We start from the raw sequence: 20,022 nt of genomic DNA, 5'->3' as shown, positions 1-20,022 counted from the left end.
TTGTGCATGCTAGGCAAGCACTTTACCACTGAGCTACACCCCCAGCCCAGAATATATTTTCTAAAAAGCTGCTTTAACATTCTCTCATACATAGCATAATAAAATGATCAAAATCAGGGAGCTAATATATATAGTAATATTACCTAATCTACATATTTTATTCAAAATTTGCCCCTTGTCCTAATAATGTCTTTTCCTTTTTTTTTTTCGTTTTTTTCCGGTACCGGGAATTAAACTCACAACCTTGCGCTTGCCAGGCAGGTGCTGTGCCGCTGAGCTAAATCCCCAGCCCAATAACGTCTTTTATAGTAAAAGAAAGATCAGAATTTTCACTCTAGTCTAGAATCCAGTCTAGAATCTCATACTGCATTTAGATATTATGCTTGCTTCTACAGTATATATACCAAAATATTTTAATCTGAAACAGTTGCTCTCTGTGTCTTGCTATTTTTGAATAGTATACACAAGGCACTCATGCTATATAATTTCTACAAAGCTGCCCTTGTTGGATGTTTCCACACAGTTACTCAGGGGCAAGGGCTGTGTCTTTCCTGAGCTCTGCATCAAGAGGCACAGGTCTGGGGTCCTTCCCGTCACACTGACCACCTGACTGCCAGGTCTTTCCACTGTAAAGTCACCATTTTCCCTTTTGCAGTTAACAAATAATTTCAATGGAGACATTTTGAGAGTATGCAAATATCCTTTCTCATTAAATATTCATTCACTAATTTTAAAAGCTAATCAATTATTACCGGGAAGGTTGCCAAATGGTGATTTCTAATTTCATCACTGCTTCTAAATGGAATTAGTGCCTTTAATACTTTAAAGAAAGGCTTTCCTTTCTCTTTCACTTATTTAAATTAATCACTTATTTATGTCAGGATAGGACTGCGAATTCTTAGTCAATTTTTATAGTCTATTATTGTCATTACTTATTATGTTGCGCAAGCCCACACAGTTTTAGCCAGCAGGACCCCATTCAAATTGGCTTCTGGGGTCTTTCTCTCAAGTCCCCACGAGTGCTTCCCTACTTTCTGGCACAATATGCTTCTGTGGGCTCATTTTTACCTTCCTAACTTCAGTTCCAAATTTCTCTAAGAAGCTTTGATTTAACTGGGGAATGATATTTATCAGGCATGATGTGTGTTTACTGTTAATTTTACTAATTCCTTAACTTCCCAGTTTTCAGAGTTTGGAAAATATATATCTATGCATACTACTTTGGTTTGAATGTTTGGGTCTCTCCAAAGTTCATGGTGAACTTAATCACCACTGTGGTGACAGTGAGAAGCGCGGCTTTTCGGCAGTGGTGAAGTCAGGCCGGCTCTGCTCTTGTGGGATTAATGTACTCATCAGAGAGCCTCTAGAGCTCTGTCTGGCTCTTCCATCTCTTCCACCTCTTTTGTCACATGAGGATGCAGTAACACAGTGACACCTTGGAGCTGAGAGCAAACCCACAGCTGACCCTGCATCGGCTGGGGCCTTGATCTTGGACTTCCTGGACTCCTACACTGTACAATAAATTTCTATTATTTCTAAGTTACCCAGTCGAAGCTATTTTGTTACAATAGCAAGAGTGGACTAAATCACATATTTACTTACTTTTATATTACTAATTTCAGTATTTATCTATCTATAATATTTAAAACATGAGTTGACACTGATCATCCTTACCCCTTTAAGGTACAAGTCAAATACTACTACTACTTTCAGCATTTCTAGATAACCTAAGGTGCAACTGTGCTCTCTTGCAACGGCCCTGTCATCTATCTCCCACCTTATATCACCTTCCCTGCTGGTTTGCAAACCCCCAGTGGCAAGAATGAAATTACATCCACCTTTGTTTGCCTCCCAGAACCCAGTTTGGTGCCCTGAGCACGGCAGATGAATATTTACATTGAACTGGCTGGAATTTTCTTAAAATTACTGTCCTGTGTAATATCCATTGCTGTATTTCTGGTGTGTTTAATTTTTTTATATCTATAGAAATGTGTCAGTTTTAGATATCTCTACTTGCTAATTATCCTTTAAAATAAACAGAAATATCCTTCTATTTAGAGTTATATTGCAATATATCCTACCTTTCCTTTTGTTTGCCTTTACATCCATTTATAAGGAAAGTTATAAAAAGCCTTTCTTTCTTATTTCAAGGTATGAAGAGTTTCATTTACCTATTTTTAGAAATTTGGGGGGGATGTAGTTCAGTGTAAAGTTCCTGCTTAATACGTAAAAGGTATTGCGTTCAACTCCCAGTACCAAAAACTTGTGCTTTAATCTTAAAAAAATTTTTCATTTAAAGAATACATTAAGAATTTTATAGTAACACTTATCCTATAAGATTATAACATGATTGATCAATTTCTACATTTTAATTTTATTTTTAAATTAGTATATGTTTGTGGTACATAATAAGTACATTCATCTTGGGAAAATGGTAGATATCAAATCTTAATCATTTTTACTTCCCCTTCCTCTCCACACCCCTCCTTTCCCTGACTCTCTTCCCATATCCAGAATCTGTCTGTTTCCTGCCATCTGTCTTTTATTTTATTCCTTAAATTATTTCTATTTTGGGTCACCCACAAATCAAAATTGCTAAATTATGGAGACAGCCTATAAATCCATCAACAGATGAACGGATAAAAGAAAATGTGCTATATATACACAACGAAGTACTACTCAGCCATAAAGAAGGATAAATTTGAGTCATCTGTAGGAAAATAGATGGACCAGGAAAACTTCCACATGTTAATATACAACACTGCTTAGTTTAAGTTACATACTATTCTCTCACTTGAAAGAAATTACAACTTTATGCCATTTAAATATACTTGAATAAGCAAATATAAATTTTTCATTTTAATTCCCACCAATCTTAGAACTTGAGTTTATATTTGGCTAGATTCCATCTTTTAGTGTGTAACAGAAACAGTCAAAACAGGAAATACATACTTTGTCTCCTTTGTAATCAAAGGGGGAACAACAAGAGAACAAGCCATGTTGGCCTGTTAAAGAATGACTCAAGTTATTTTTCAGAATCAGTGGTAGGCCCCGAGCAAGAAGACCCTAGCAGTGGTGAGGACATGGGACCTTCCAGAGGTACACACTTAAAGCTTAAGGCCAAGTCCTACCCAACAGTGTGAGGCTGTCTCCATGCAGATGCTGCTGAGCTCTTACCGTAAGTGTGGCTGTGTTCTCGTCATCAGACCACTGCACGGATAAGAAGACAGAAACAAAACATTAAATGTAAATACCATCTTGGGATTCCAGAGGTAGTAGATCCATTATCTAAAAATGATCTGTAAGAAAGAAACGTCATTTCCTGAACACAAAGTATATGTATATATATCAAAGTAATACTTCATGGGATTTCTTCCTTTATTGAATGTAAGATCTAAATAACAAAACCATTTCAGAGGGCATTTCAATTAGCACAATCTACTGAACAGATTATTTTATTTTCTACCAACCTGTATTTCTTCTGCTTCATCATCACTGTCTGGCTGAGAGCATGTTGGTGGATCTTGCCTAAAAACATAAAGCAAAAATTAACTAAGAAAAAACTCTGGTATCGGTAGTCATAATTTCAGGTGCAGTAAGTTTCTTCTGTGAAAGCGCAAAATACGGAAAAGTTCACTTTTTGAGCCTGAAGCTGTAAAAATCAATATGGAATCAATGACAGCACACTTCCAGTAAGAGATGGTAAAATGGACTCTTGCCTCTTTAGAAATCATCAAAATCCAGGGAAAGAAAAAGTCACACTCCATCTCTGAAAATACTGTAAGAATCATCTATGGCTCCAACTCCAATATATGAGAAAGCACTGCCCAAAGCAGGGAAGGTCTGACAGGAGGGAAGAAGACACAGACAGCAAGGACACACATGAAGAGCCATACACAGCGATGGAACATCCTTGGGGGCAAGATCAAAAGCTTGCCTTTGTACACGGAAACCCTAGTACCTGGGTGGTGACACAATTACTCTGGATCTGGCCTGGAATATGGAATAGAAAGGGAGGGGAAATACTTAGGCACACTATCTTTGAAGAAGCCAGTAAGCAAAGCAGAGGGTTGGAAAAGGCGATTCAATAGCTGATATTTGTGGTCTAGAAAGGAAGCAGAGGGTGAAAGAACTCACAGAATCCTTTGAATACTGCCTGGCCACTCCTCAGCACCCAACCACACATAGTAATCTTAGGAAGAAATCATTCGAGGGGGAGAAAATAACTAAAAGCAGCAGCAGCACAGGAGCTTTGCAAAGACCACAAAGAATAAACGAAGGCCTCTGGTGAAACATGTACCTTTCCCTCTAAGTTCCCTCCTTAAACCCTACTGAAAAGACAGAAAAAATTCTGAAGACAAAGATGACAAAAAGGAGACAACTACAGAGAAGCATGCTAAGAAGTCTTGAAAACAGATCAGTGGGAGGTTACCTAGGAACAGGAGGTTGGAATTTAGGGACAGTGTGGAGGGTGAGACTGAAGCTCTGGGCCAAAGACAAGGCGATTTATGCACAGCCAGTGCATAGTATCTTCCTTATTTTACATACCCTGGGAACTAATCCTCCTTAGCTCTTCTGGTAAGCAAGCACGCATTTTTTTTCTTTGAAAAAAGTGAACAAAAGAGGGTTAGGTTTCAGGTACGTAATGGCCCAGAAGAACATGGGGGTGATATGGTAGACTCTGATGTGGAGTTACGTAAAAGTCCTGGTGAACAGTGTGACCCCCTAGTCCTTTTCTTCCCACCCTGTTCCCAGAACGCAGATAATGAAATTATTCTCTGTAGGAAGTGAATAATCCCAGAAGACAGATCTACAGAGATGGTGTCATCTAGGAATCTCCCACCAGCAGTTGCTGACTATAGATACGCAAAGTTTGCAAATGTTTGTGCTAATGTGTCCCTTGCTCTTACATACAAAGGCCTGAAAACGTACAAAACTGAAGAAAAGCTCTGACATGAAAAACTGTTTTGCAAAAAGAGAAAAACGGTATATACCTGGAAGAAAAAACACAACGAAGGAAACAACTATAAAATATTTTTAAGAATTACTAACATCCTTAAAGACAAAAGACATACAAGAAAGAACAGAGTAAACACTGAACTTACAAAAACTGAAATTTAAAAGCTAAAATGAAAAAAATCAAGAATACCAATCAGAAAGGAAAATTAAAAAGACAAAGGGATAGACAATAGAGAAAATAAAACTCAGAAAATTAACCAGACAGCTCTATCACCTAAACAGTAGGGGCTCCAGAAAGGGAAGCAAAAAAATTATCAAGCATATGTTTTTTAATGTCTTCAAGTTGGAAAATATGTCTTTAGAATGAGTCTACTAAGTATACAGCACAAGGAATGGAGGGAAAAGAAAAACACCTTAGACACACAAAAAGCCACAGTAACCCTTCCCATCCGTGTACATGGGTCCTCTGCAGGCTGACTTTGCCACTGTCATCAGTAAATGGCCCTCATCTTCTCATGCATTCAGGTTAGCCTGACTTCAGGACTTTGTCCTGTGAACCAAGGGGTCCAGGGTCCCCAGTGTTGTACTCTCACCATTTTGCAATGTGGCCACTGTCCTTTAAGAAGTGAAGGCTGGCCTTTCTGAGGATGAGGACCCTCAGAGAAAGAGACCTGGCAGACAGACAGCATCCACTGCCAGACTATCGAGACTTGCCACCTCCAGACTAGCTCAGCCTAGCGCCAAATGATGACAGCTATGTGACTTTAGCAAGGCCAACAGAAGTCTTGCTCACTGTGAAGAACTACAGGGGTCTGAGGGCTCACTCCACTTGCTGGCTGACAACATAGCCTGCTATAGTTTCATGGACACTGGCAGAAAACACGAGACCGTGGGTCAGAAACAAAGGGCACTTTATTCACGGCAGTACAATATAAGGCCTCAAGCTCATCTTCACATAAGTTCTCGCTTGCCCTCAGGTCTCCAGGGGGAACACAGCGTGACCTGTGCTTGCACTCCAACTGGGGAACCTCAAGCCTAGGGAAGTCCATCTCTCACAGTGGGATGCAAGTGAGCTTGTTCAATTCTTGACCAAAGGAAGGTATTCAAATAGATAAACCTGCTTTTTACTCAGGAGGGCGATACTATCTCCACTCTTTTTAGACTGTTTGCTACACAAACATTCTTGACACGATGTGAAGAACAAAAGCTGGCAATACCTCTGCTTGCAAGATGTGCAGTAATGTGAGAAGCCCACAAAGACCGAAGGGAAAATGTCTACCAATACCACAGAGATATCACTGACAAATAAAATGGTTACTGTTTCGAGCTGCTAAGTTTGGTGTGGTATGTTATACCATAATAATACATGATTTAGATGACTATCAAGAAATATAAAACAAGAAAGAAGGAACCCCAAGAACATTCATAGAGAAAAACAAGTCATAGCTGGGCATGGCAGCGCATGTCTATAATACTAGCACATTGGAAAGCTGAGGTAGGAAGATCACAAATTCAACCCCAGCTGGGGCAATGAAGGGTGACCTTGTTCTGAAACTAAAAACTTAAGAGGGGCCTGGGGATATAGCTCAGTGTGAATGCCCTGCGTTCATTCCTCAGTACTGAGAGAAACAGAGAGGGAAAGAAAGAAGGAAGGAGGGACGAGGGAGGGAGGGAAGGGAGAGGGAGAAAGGGAGAGAGAGAGAGAGAAGAAGTAGGCTGGGGACGGTGACACAAATCTGTAATCCTACCACTCAGGAGGCTGTGGCAAGAGGATCACCATGAGTTCAAGGCCAGCCCAAACTACACAGTGAATCCCTGTCTCAAAAAAAGAGAGAGAGAGTGAGAGAGGAAGGAAGGGAGGGAGGGAGGTAAGGAAGAAGGAATGGAAAAAAGGAAATTATTTAAAAAAAAAAAAAGAAAAAGAAACACAAATCAGAATGTTGTGGGTCCTCAAAAGATACTGGAAGACAGTGGGCTATGTCTTCAAAATCAGGGGGCAATTTTCTGCCTAGAATCTCATATTAAGCTACAACTCCCCACTGCCAAAATCAAGTATAAGGGTAGAATAAAAATGTCTTCAGGAATGCAAAGACTTAAAAGCTTTTCCTCCTATGCATTTTAGGGCATATGTGTCAATAAAATGAGTAAACCAAGAGAAACAAAAAATAAGATATCCAAACAGGAAGGTGAATAATTGCTAACCCAGCATCTCCAGAAAAGGAAAAATGTAACTGTCAGATTTGTAAGTGTATTCTGAGTCTTAGAAAAATAACTAATAGGCTATTTTTGTCTACCTGAATATTTGCAAAGTATTAGTAGTACACATATAGAAAATAAAGCAGAAATTTAAAACATTATTTTTAGTTCCAGGAAAAAGTTATTTTCAAATAAAAAGGTAATAATATTACACACTGTGGCTCAGGAGTCAACACTAATGAAGTAATACTGCAAACACTGACAACCGATTTAATCAAAAATTATAAAAGAGATAAAGAAGGTGTAAGAAAGTTAAATCTTCAAAGTTCATAACAGAAAATCAAGAAATAATATGAAAGATAAAGATACTACTAAGAAATAATTGTATAATCATATTATTAAGATATATGAAGTTACAGAAAGTCATAATGTTCTCATGTGTTCAGGTGTGACTATGCACTATTTCTTCCAAAAAGTAACAATCACTGGAAAGGCATATTTTCTTCTTTAAATCAAAAAAATCTACACTCTGGCTTACTGATCAACCTGTTGCGATTTTGGTTAAGGTGTGTCATTTCCTCACACTTTAATAAACACTTTACAATCCTAAAGAATTGAGTTTTTAGATCCATAACACTAAGAACCAGACACTATACCAGTGTTAATATCCACATGCCATCAATTTGTAAATCACTGCCTGGCAGCTGGCCTTTCTCTTATGTTTCCTCATATGTCACATCATATTTTAAGTATCTTTACCACAGCTTACTTAACTCTGTAATATGAAAGATACCCAAAACAAACTTGACATGTATTTTATTGCTCTAAAAATCACTTGCGTTTCATCAGTATAACAGAATATATTTAAAAATGTATTTGCAATCAGCGTATTCATAGTTTCTCAGAGAATTTATCAAATGAAAGGTGAAGTATGCTATAAAATTTATTCCGAGGAAAAGACAATGACATTTTCAAATTTGCAAGTTTATTAGGTTTGGCTTTCTAAGGTATCCTTTTAAATACTGATGGCGAAATTATGATGCTAGTATTTCGGATTCTCTGTTATCTGTATTACATTTTGCACAGAGCTGGTAGATAAAAGTATAAGCTATGGATGCAGAAAGATGGTTTTAGATGTATCAATTCTGCGAGGCACTCCCTCTGTGCTCCAGGCATGGGACACTCCCCTAGGTTCTGACACACTGAGACCTTACCTGTCTCAGAGCCACTGATAATGGTGTTCCCTCAGCCTGGAAGATTCTCCCAACCTTCACATCCAAAGGCTCAAAAGCTCCTTCTTTGGGAAACCCCCTGACCCTTGCCACAATTCTCTTGCTAACTTAAAAGTCAGTGAGTGCCCCATCTTCTTCAAGGGGTTAATCTCAGTTTCACACTGATATATGTGTTTAGTATTTGTACCAACTAAGATAAATGATGACGAAAACAGTATTTTTTACTTTTCCATTTTTTTTTTTCCCCCAGTATTGGGGGTTGGACCCAGAGTCTCTGCACTGAGCTACATCCCTAGCCCTTTATTTTTTATTTTGAGACAGGATCTCACTAAGTTGCCCAGGAATACATATTATACTGGGGTTTGGCTGAACATTTTACACATGATTGCTTTTTATCCTTGCAACAACACATATTATTTGCCCAATTTACAGACAAGGAAACTGAAACACAGTGAGCTGGAAAACAGCAAGGATACAGTTTGAACCTAGGCAATCTGGCTAAAGAACCTGCACTATGTAGGTTCCACTCACATAAAACATGAAGCTGAACCATCAACCCCAAAGGGTAGGTCCCCTATGTGATTTGTGCATAACTGTATAGTACAATACGGCACTGTGTGCTGTTGTAACACTGGTGTAGCAACTTTGTTGTTATTATTTGTGGTATTAGGGATCAAACCTACAGCCTGGTGCCTGCTAGGCAAGTGCTCTACCACTGAGTTTATAATCCTAGCTCCAACAGTATTTAACAGTGTTTGCTGAAGCTAGAGGTTCATGCAAACATCTGGCCAATGAAAATCAACATCTGGCCCTTCAGTGTTTACAGTACTAAGGTCTATCAATATTTTCTAATATTTTACTTATTACTGTATTCTTATCTAGGTAAGGTTATCATAAATGCCATATTTGAGAATAAAATTATATCTGTTAAATCTCAAAAGTTGAGACTTACCTACATTTTCTACTCTTCTCTTATCTCAATTATTCCAGACTAAGGCTCTACATTAATGTTGTTTTAGATTAAGGGGTTATGAATGCCCCAAATCAGAAATATAACTGAGAAAACTACACTAAAAACCTACCAGGCAAAATTATAGAATCAAGTTAGTCTCACTGAAAACAATTCTAATCACTGTCTAAGGTTCAGTCATCTAACTATGTTCACCAAGCACATTTTATGTATCAGGTACTGTTCCATAATGGGGTGAAAATGGGGACAGCCGCTGTTCTCATGAAGCTGCAATCAAATAGAACACTTAAGAAAATGATGCGAGATAAAAACTATGCTGATACAGAAACATCAATGATGTCAGGAGATAGTGATGAATGAGCTAGGGTTGTTATTAGGTTATATTTTAGATAGGATGGCGAGGGATGCACATTTAGATGACATGACTTCAAGGCATAGGCCTGAACAGAAAAATAGGAATTCCTAGGTTCTGGAGCTGGGGATGTAGGTCAGTAATACAGCACTTGTCTTACATGTGTAAGGCCCTGAACCAGAACTCTAGCAACCTCCTACCTCCCAAATAAGAACCACCAATGATTTTTAAATTTTCCCAAGTTTGCACTAAAAAGACTTGAAATCTAACTCTTTCCCTTTACCCTACAAATAGGGGACTACCTTAACTGCTTCTAGGAGGCAGGGATGGAGCCATGGTGGATCAACTGTGGGGAACAAAATGTTGAGGACTTACATGATAAACCCTAATGAAGCTTCCTGTTTGCAATGGACACTGAATTTTTACCTTAACAACTAAAAGATCTCAAAGGGTTACAGTGTGTCCTACCCCTCAACCTGCTACCTTCAGAAGGTGTTATGGCTTGTATCTAGATGTCCCCCCCCAAAGCCTCACGTGGTCACAGGTGGGGTTTTTTTCAGAGGTGGCTGGATCTAGCATGTGTGATACTGGGACTGATTCATGGTACAATGCTAGGCTCAAGGGCACTAGGATTAAGGATGTGAATGCTACTTACCCTAAGTAGCCTGGATAAGCTATAAGGGAGAGAAAGAGCTGTGGTCACCCCTTGCTTGCTTTTGTGGTTGTCTACCTGCAACAAACTATTTTTCCTCTGTGAAGCCCCTCACGCCACTTTGCTTTGAAACCAGCTAACTATGGACTGAAACCTCTATGAACTGTAAGCCAAATAAAACTTCTCTTCCTTTAACTTTGGATGTCAGGTATTTTGTCTCAGCAATGAGAAAAGTAACTAAGACAAAAGGTAAAGGTATCACTATAGCCCTTCTCTAAAGCAGAAATGAAAGGAACTGGGCAATTTTACTACTAGTTATTATTAGAGGGAGATGTGCTCAATTTTGAAAATATTAACTGAACACTGACAAAGAATGTAGGACAAAGATCAGCATATAACTTTAGGTAAGAGGGAAAAAAAGAGCTACATGATTGAGGGAATGACACCCAAGCTAATGTATTCATTTTATACGATAAATGTTGAGATTTACTCATGATAGCATTCTTTATGATAAAAGTTTAAATAATTCCTTTTTCTGATATACTTTACCTTCCTGAAACCACCAGAGTTCCATCATCTAGTAAATAATCCTTTACATTCTGAGGAAGTGGAAGAACAACACTGAAAAAGAAAAATACATACCTCAAAATAGGCACCATTTAAAAAAACTAAACACAGTAGAGACCGTTAATTTTTGAATCATTTGTTCCTGTTATTTTAATATGAAATAGAAAATGTTAATCTTGTACATTTGGTAGCAGCAAAGCAGGAATTAGTATAATGTGAGTACATAGTCTAGTTCACATAATCACTATAATAGTCTTTACGGTAAAGAAATAAGCAAATAACCTAGCAAAGGTCAAAAAACCAGATAGAAATCACAATATGAAAGCAACAAGCTCAAAAAAACTTTGGATGAATGAGCACAATGATTTTGAGTCTTTAAGAAATCTAAGACCAGTAAATATTTGCAGTAACACTGGAAATATTTGCAGATTAAACCAGAAGATTAACAGCATCTGGCCACCTTCTAATTAAGATAGAGGATAGAAGTAGATGCAAGATACAGAAAGCACTCTTTGATGATGTGCATATAAGGCAAGGGACTTGTAAGTCCTCACGTGTTTTGCTGGCTTGCTAACAACTGATCACCAGAGTTATAAAGCTGCCTAACTGGATGGAGTTCAGCTGTGTATGTTTCAGATAATAATAAAGGATGGCAAAGCCATTTGAAGCCATTTAACAACTTCAAGTAATCTGTATTTTACTGTATGATAAGAAATCACCAGAAATTCCTGCCAGATGCCTAAAAGTAATGCTATTACTGTGTTTCATTTTGGAGATATATACTTTCTTAAAAGTGAGTGATGCTACTCTCTGCTTTTAGAGCCAATGGCCCATCATTGACTTATGTTTCATTTATTTCTCTTTTTTTTTTGTCTTAATTGAGACAGGTTCTCACTATACAGTTCAGGCTGGTCTTGAACTTGCAAGGATCCTCCTGTCTCAGCCTCCCGAGTGCTGTGATTATAGGTGTGTGCCACCATACCTGGCCATTTATTTATTAAAGAGGTTTTAAAGGATATTACAAATGAGTTTGTACACAGGAATGACTTATTCATGGGCTACTCTATTTTGAAAAATTAACATCTGATTTATTAAAATTACTATTTTACATTTAAATGCCAAGTCCTTCCTCAGGCTTTTAAGTTCTACTACAGATCTTATTATTTTGTTTGTGTCTACTAGGTTTAACCAGTTTCAGGTGAGCTTTTGCAATTTAAAATCTCTTTAAAAATTTAAATACTATTTTTTTTAAAAAACTATTAAATTTCCCTGCCTTCCTTTTTCTTTTAGTATTAGGGATTACCCTGGGTCCTACTGATAAAGTTACATCCTTAGTCCTTTTTTAAAAAAGTTTTGGTACAGGGTTTTATTAAGTTCCTAGGCTGGGCTCAAATTTGCACTCTTACTGCCTCAGCCTACCAAAGTACTGGGATTATAGGTATGCATCACTGCTTCCAGCTCAATTTTCTTTTTAAATATGTCTATTTTCTGATTAAAAGTTAACTGTTAGGGCTGGGGATGTGGCTCAGCGGTAGAGCTCTTACCCTGCATGCACAAGACCCTGGGTTCAATCCCCAGCACTACACACACACACACCCAGCCAAAAAAAAAAACAAAAAACGTAACTGTTAGCCAGGCACAGAGATCCATAGTCAGCTGACTCCAAGGCAGGAAGGCAAGCGATAGCAGCAGTGGAGAAAAGCTATTCAGTTCATGGCGGCCAGGAAGAAGCTTACACAGGCAGCAGCCAGAACCAGAGCCAGGTCTCACCCACAGTGACCAACATACAATGGCTTTCCCAAAAAACCCAGAGGGGTACAAACCAATGGGACCAAGTCAAGACCAAAACCCAAGGGGCAAAATTAAATCCTGGAGCTCCATGTACAGCACCGAGAGCAAGCTGTGGCCACAAGATGTGAACTCCAAAGGGCTTGGGTGGCCCTGTGCCTATGGCATTGCTGGTGCCTGGAACCTTCATAACCTCTCTTGGGCTGGCTTTGCTCACTGCCCACAGCCTTCCTCAGATGTTCCACATTCCTGACTTCTCCACTTTTCTGTGGTCTCCACTGCACTTTCAGCTTCACTCTCACAATCTTATACAATGCCCTCTGAGGCACACACGGCCTGGCCTCCCAGACTTCTTCTGAAATCTAGGTGGAAGCCTCCACAACAAAATAGCTCTTGTATTCTGCATGTCTGTAAATGCAGCACTCTGGATGACACCAAGATCTGTCAGTGGTAACAGCAGTCAGACCCTTTTGCATGATGGCTGCAGGGACCTTTGAGTGTGGGGATGGCTGAGCACTGTGAATGGAATAACAAAAAGCCAATTTCCTATCTGACCATTCTTGAGTAGTGTGCCCTGGGACTCTCTTCTCAAAGCAAAATCTTTCCCTTTGGCAATTTTGAGCCTGAAAAGCTTGGAAGCACTGTGATTGACACGCTCAAGCCACCTTTCCTATTGCTCTATTCAAAGTACTTGGCTTCTTTTTTTTTTTTTTTTTGGTTTTTCTCCGCTACCGGGAACTGAACTCACGACCTTGCGCTTGCCAGGCAGGCGCTTTGCCACTGAGCTAAATCCCCAGCCCCACTTGGCTTCTTTTTAATGCTAATCTTTTCAGCAATTGACCTTTCCTCTGTTTCTACTTTACTTGTCTTTCCTTCCGGACATTTCCTTTCCAGCAAAAATGAAAAAAAAAATTAAATGGGCTTATCGCTCCTCATTTTCCATATAAACCTAGCTAAAAGCCCCACAGTATTAATGCCACAGCTTCAACATTGGGATGCCTTGACATTTCCTGTCAGCCTGTCTTAATTACTTTTCTCAATCAGGCACAACACTCAGCAATCACAATTTAAACAAGGAAAGGCTTATTTTGGTTCACAGTTTGTAGAAGTTTCAGTTCACTGTCAGCTGGCTCTAAGACAGGGTGGCATGGCAGAGAAGAACTGCTCAAAGGGTGCCAGGGAGGAAGCATTAGAGGTGCAAGGGAGACATACTTTTCTAGGCTATGCCCCCAGTGACCTACCTCCTCCAACCAGGCTTCAGCTCCCCATATCATAATTAGCTGTAAACTCAGAGGTGGGTTAGTCCACACACCCCATAATCCAGTCACTTTCCTAAAGCACCACCTATGAGCACATGAAGCTTTAGGGGGGACATCTAGATATAAACCATAACACAGACTAATCAATCCACCACCCTTAATCTAAGTCTCCCGTAAAGTCTGAGGACATAAGCAAAATGTAGATAAATTTTCTGCAATAGAAATAACACAAATTCTGGAGACCAACTGCCATTGAAGTCCTTGTTCCCAACTGAAACCTCCTGTACCTGGTTTTTATTGTCTGCCTTCATATCAGCTTTCTGGTCTCCTGAGCTGACCAGACTCTCCCATCAAGCTTAACTTAAAGCATTCTCAAGCTGTTTCTCCCACTGGTATCTCCAAACCTTTCCAAACTCCTCCTGCAAAACAGTTCCAAAGGGTTCTGAATCACATGGTCAAGTAGCATCACAGCAATGATCTCACTTCTGATACCAAAATCTGTTTTAGTTACTTTTCTTACTGCTGGGATACAATATCTGACATCCACAATGTCAAGGAGAAAAGGTTTACTTTGGCTTGTGTATCAGTCCATGGTGATCCAGCTCCAAAGAAACAAAGGGTGGAGGGGCATGTCAGAGGGAGACTGCTTACCTCATGGCAGACAGGAAATATCACAAAGTGAAAGAGCCAGGGAAGGAAATACACCCTTCTAGGCTTTGTCCCCAGTGACCCACCCCTTCCTATGACATCCTCCCCTTGACAGCACATTTAGTTACAAATTTAACAGTGGACTAAACATATACCAACGAGTATAGTGCCCCCATGATCCAATCATCTCCCCAAATCCCTGCTTATGAGTGCATGAGGCTTTGGAAGAACACCTAAATATACACTACATTGGTACCTCGGTTCACAAACTTCATTCTTTCCACAATTCTAGTTGCAAACCAAACTGGACGAGAACCAAATCAAATTCAATGTTCAGGTTCAATGCACAGTATACCACTGTGCAATACCTTTCTTTCTTTAAGTCATCTTGCACTCTGTTAATCTCACAGGAGCACATGTACTACATTAATATTTACATATTCAAGGAGCCAATTTGACAGGCTTACTACTTTGGTTCTCACAGAAGCCTCTTAAAGCTTATGAACAGGCCATTAGGAAGAAATACGTATGTTTCAATTCAATAGCTGCTTATTATTTACTTTTATGTGCAGTTTAGCCTGTACTGAATGTCACTGGGCACATGCTTATATAAGAGAAGTCTGATAAGGCAAGAGGCTGGGTTTACTGTAACTGTACTGCCACTGTAGATTAACTTGTTTTCTGCCTGTTCAGCTTCCATATTTCCACATCTACAGATCAACAAAGTCTCATCTTTCACATATAGATGGAGTTCTCTTTCTTCCCTATCTGCTTCTAGCTGACAGTGGATTACCAGAGAAAGAAGGGGTACTCAAATGAGTTTGCTGAGTCATAAGAGGTCAATGGGGCCTGGTCAGAAGCAAAAACTTTAGACATCCTGCTCTAAAAGAATATAGACTGAGGGGCCAAGTGGGGAGGATTGGGATCATTATTAGACCATTACTGATAAACAAAATACATAAGAATAGTAAATGAAAATGTACTTGTACGAAGCTGAATTTTTTTTACTGGCAGGCCTGGTGAATTATGCTTAAATTACTTCAGGATAAACATGATTTTGGCAGAGTTTTCATAACATTTATGAGACACTTATGTGTAAGAACTCTTTATCATAATGTTATGGTTTGTGTGTGGATGTCCCCCCAAAGCCTCATATGGTCATGGGGGGCAGGCTTTCTGGAGGTGGCTGAATCTGAAGTTTGTGATTGGCTCATGGTCTAGTGCTGGGGGTATGATTGCTACACCCACCCTAGGGCAGTAGACTGCATACAATGTAAGGGAAGAAAAGAGGCTTGCTCCTCCTTTTTGTTTTAGTTGCTTTTGCTGTCTTCCACCACCATGAATAGTTGCCCCTCTGTCACAGCACCGTCTCAGAGCCAGCTGATTACGGACTAAAATCTCTACAAAATGTGAGCTAAATAAACCTTTCCTTCCCGTGTTGGGTATTTTGTCTCAGCAATGAGAGAAACCTCATGAAGACACACAACCTCTTGGCTCAATTTCTCTTTTGGTAGGGCTGACACGGTGGCTCCATCATGATTTTGACATTACTCATGTTTTCTTTCTATCCCCTCTTGTCTTTATCAGAGCTTCTTGAAGGTATCACTGACAATAATTGTTTCCATTGTTCCTCATTATCAGAATGTGGTCTCGGTGTTGGTCTCCTTTGGTCCCACATTACAGGGGATGAGATTGACAATTCAGAGTCAGTCTTATAGCCCCTTTTTTGGCCCCATTCAAACAACAAAGAGGTTTTTAAAAAGGGGTTCTTAAGCCAAATTTATGGGGAGTCCACTGCTAAGTTTGATTTTATCTCTTTTGTAGGTGATGGTCAACAATTCAAAATGTTGGACCAGATTCCTCTTAGGAGTTACACTTTTGTAGAATTTTAAGAAATACTTACAAAGTTTTAAAAGGAAAGTATGAAATAAAACCAACCAGAGCAAAACAAATAGAACTTATCTAACAATTTTGAGTCTTTTCCATGAGTTTGACTGAAAATGCTTTAGAAAAGAAACGTAACTGCGGATGTCAAAAGACCTAGACTTCTAATGAGTTTAGTAATTGACATGGTAATTTATTTTATATAGCATTTAAGATAACAATCATGGCTGCCATACATCAGGGCCAATAAGCTCTCTTTTGTTTGCAGACAGATTTATCAGGTGATTAATATCCAATCCTTTTAATTATTGGAGCTGTACTGTCTTTAAAAGTTTTACATACTGGTAGGTTAACATCACAGACAAAAATCAAAAGATAGCCTTAGACTGTTTATACATTTAGAAAACCACGTGAATGACCATAAGTAGACATTACCAGACGTACGAGTGACATCCACCAGGTTTTAGACAGTACAACTGTCTAAATGATGGACTATTTTCCTTTGGTCATAAGCCCCATAACCCTTTGGATGTGGAAATGCCTGTGATACGTTTTGCTTTTTGTCACAGAGTTAATTCACAGATGTTTACATTAGGACTTGCTGAACAACAGACTTCCCAGTAATCTTGAACAGTAAATTATTTTAATATCAGCAGAAAGTAGAGGGAACAAGTTAACCCTATAATTGCAGATTGAGAATTATCCCAAAGTTGTTTTAGACATGTTAATTAGACAAAATTATCAACTTAAACCACAGAATTTAAAGGTAAATTTATCAATCAGTCAAGATGTGTCCTAATGCACTTTCATTAACTTCTCATCAGGAAGCTCATTCTCCTTCCTATGGCATACCAGGACAGGAGCTAAGCCCACCCTGGCCACCCTCTAGGACCCAGTGCAGGCTGCATGTAACCCAAGAGCCACAATTTCCACCTGATAACCTGTTCTGCAGCCTGATTTACTCTCTGCATCAGCCTGAGTCCTGTCTGGAGGCCCAGACCTTTTCCTTCCATCTCCATTTCTTGGGTGGTGTTCCCTGGTAGCATTAGCACCTTACAGGTTTATCCTAGTTCTATTCTTCTTGTGTTAGCCTGGCACAGGTGTCAGCTTGGAGCTTAGTCTCTGCTACTGTGTCGTGAGGAGGGGCCATCGCATGGTTCCTGGGGTCTTATCCAGACTTTTCCAACAAACAACACTTCCCCTAAGTCTCAGACAGAGATCTCAGAGAGCCCAAAAGAGGGGTCATTAAGAACATGTGAAACAAGGATTTAGAAAGGCACATGTGAGACCCTTTTTGCAACTAAGATCCTATAAGAAGGCCATAAAGGCTGAACACAGGAGACCTAAGAATCTTTGATTGTAACAGAAGAGATCTAATTGTAAGATGCTGCTGTAGTTTACAGTGCCATTAAGAGGCCATTGTTTCTGACCTTAGCACAAAAGATAACATGCTTCTTGAGAGTTTTTTTTTTTTTTGCTTCTTGAGAGTTTGAGGACCAAATTTAGACCAATTCTTAAGAATGTTGCCCAACAGTGAGTCATAAGGGGCAGAGTACCCAGAACCCATCACTGAGTACTGCTGAACTGCAGCATCCACCAAAAAAGGCATGCCTAGCAAGTGATGGACCTCCTGCCACCCACAGAGGGACCTGAGGTATGCTGCAACTTGGGGCAACCGCGAGAAAGAAACCCTTTGACAAGAAAAAGTGAAACTTGGTTTCACTTTGGAGCCACCATAGAGCTAGGACCAGATTGTCCAGGTGGTCAGGCAGGACTGACCTTGGAGAAAACTCATAAAGCAAACTTGGTCATAGGTCAGCTGTGAAGGAAAAGGGGGATTCATCATCCTGGAGAAGCAAGAACCTGACTACCTATAAATTTCTTAGATGAGGAAGTCTGGTCAGGAGAGGACTGGAGGGAGCAAACCTCAGAGGGAAAGCAGGGGGACAGAAAAGGAAAAAGTGTTCACACAAGGAGGAAGACTCACTGTACTGGAGGAGTAATAATTCCTGAGGCACACAGTTTGGGAGTCATGATGCTATGGGTCTGTGGACACTGGGCACAGGTAAGCAATCTTAGGGAGGAGAGGATCTTGCAGTTTAGGGAAATTTAACCTGTATGAGCTGCAGCTGTCAACTATGCACTGAAAGGAGTATCCTTTTGAAAGACAGACAGGTGTTGTTTGAGGACTGATGTAACATTTTGGTTCAACGGGGTCCATTGCCCTTGGTGTTGTTAGAAACAGTCCTTCCATGGAAGATCAATTAACAAATCTGTAAAGATAAACTAATGTTAGTGGTCAAGGGGATCCGAACAAAATATGTATGTCTGTACTTGAAAGGGACTTGTGATGTTATACTGGTTTAGGAGAAGTAATGGTAACTGTAAGACACGACAAGCCACTAGATCATCTAGTGATGCACACACAGTTTTTGCGTGTAGCTTACACGAAGGAAAGTTAATGTTCTACTACAGAGTCATCACTCAGCTGCAGCATGGCCTTTAAAGAAACAATGATAAAATAATCACGATCCCTCATAAGACCTTTCCAAGGGAACTGTTTACCTTTCCAGGGTCCTGATATTGAGAAATTCTGTCAGGGTATGTAGACATCTAGAGTGATTTTCCTCACAAGGAGAACAGGAAGAGCCCATTTTTATGCCAGAACCATGTCTAAATCCCCAAATCAATGGCTTCAGAGTTCATATCTCTCGTTTCTGAATCATTAACTTCCAAGTCACACTTAAATCTGGACTTTCCATCCAGGTTTCATCATCTCCTAGTTTGATTCAAAGCACCTGTTCACTTTTGGAATTCAATCTAAATTCTTTGGATGCTTTTTACTTGGGTAATCCTCAACTCTTACAGGTATTAGCTGACATGGAGTTAGATTCTGCATAGGTCTCAAGAGTCACCCAGTTCTATAGTCACACTTAAGTCATCCTCACGGCATTATTCTGTTATGCAAAAAGGACATCAACATGATTCCATTAAGAACTCAAAGCCTGTTGCCAGGTGTGGTGGTGGACATCTATAATCCCAGCACTTGGGAGGCTGAGGCAGGACTGCCACGAGTTCAAGGCCAGCCTGGGCTCCATAGTGAGTTCAAGGCCAGCCTAAACTACAGAGTGAGACCTTGTCTCAACAAAACAAAAATGTCCAAGAAACAAAAAATCTCAAAGCCTATCGGAGGGAGAAGATTTTTTAAAAATCACAGTACAATAAGACAATTGCCATTGCAAGGGCTACCAAATCCAAAAAAGGAAATATGCCCGAAAAACTGAGACCATAAATATGACATTGCAGAGCAAGCTTCACAGAGCTCATGAGGCTATCAGAGAGAGCCACTATGCAGGGAAAAATTCACTGAGGCCTTTCTGACAGAAATGAAAGATTTAAATGGCAAATATGACATCAAATGGCTATCACTCTGTGTATATACACAAAATATTTCTCATGGAATTTCAGAGGTATAAAAGGCCTTCAGATTATTTAACATAATCTTTGTATTTTAA

The 20,022-nt window shown here is 39.6% G+C and overlaps 1 protein-coding gene across 2 annotated transcripts in view; it reads right to left on the bottom strand.

The window, feature by feature from the left end:
- The window catches only part of Cdc123 (cell division cycle 123), a 58,079-nt gene that overhangs the window by 35,599 nt on the left and 2,458 nt on the right, over window positions 1-20,022 (bottom strand). Inside the window, exons 2-4 of one of the 2 annotated variants that reach the window (XM_005398078.2) lie at window positions 10,911-10,982; window positions 3,471-3,528; window positions 3,178-3,210 (exon numbers count right to left, since the gene is read on the bottom strand). In XM_005398078.2, coding sequence (XP_005398135.1) covers window positions 3,178-3,210; window positions 3,471-3,528; window positions 10,911-10,982 — 163 coding nt within the window. The remainder of the gene's footprint in view (window positions 1-3,177; window positions 3,211-3,470; window positions 3,529-10,910; window positions 10,983-20,022) is intronic. The other variant, XM_005398079.2, reaches the window with a different exon arrangement.

Source organism: Chinchilla lanigera, unplaced genomic scaffold (genome assembly GCF_000276665.1).
Source record: "Chinchilla lanigera isolate Chin_1 unplaced genomic scaffold, ChiLan1.0 scaffold00061, whole genome shotgun sequence".
NCBI lineage: Eukaryota > Metazoa > Chordata > Mammalia > Rodentia > Chinchillidae > Chinchilla > Chinchilla lanigera.
Note: the sequence above shows the minus strand (reverse complement) of the source record. Positions and strands in the feature narration are given on the sequence as shown.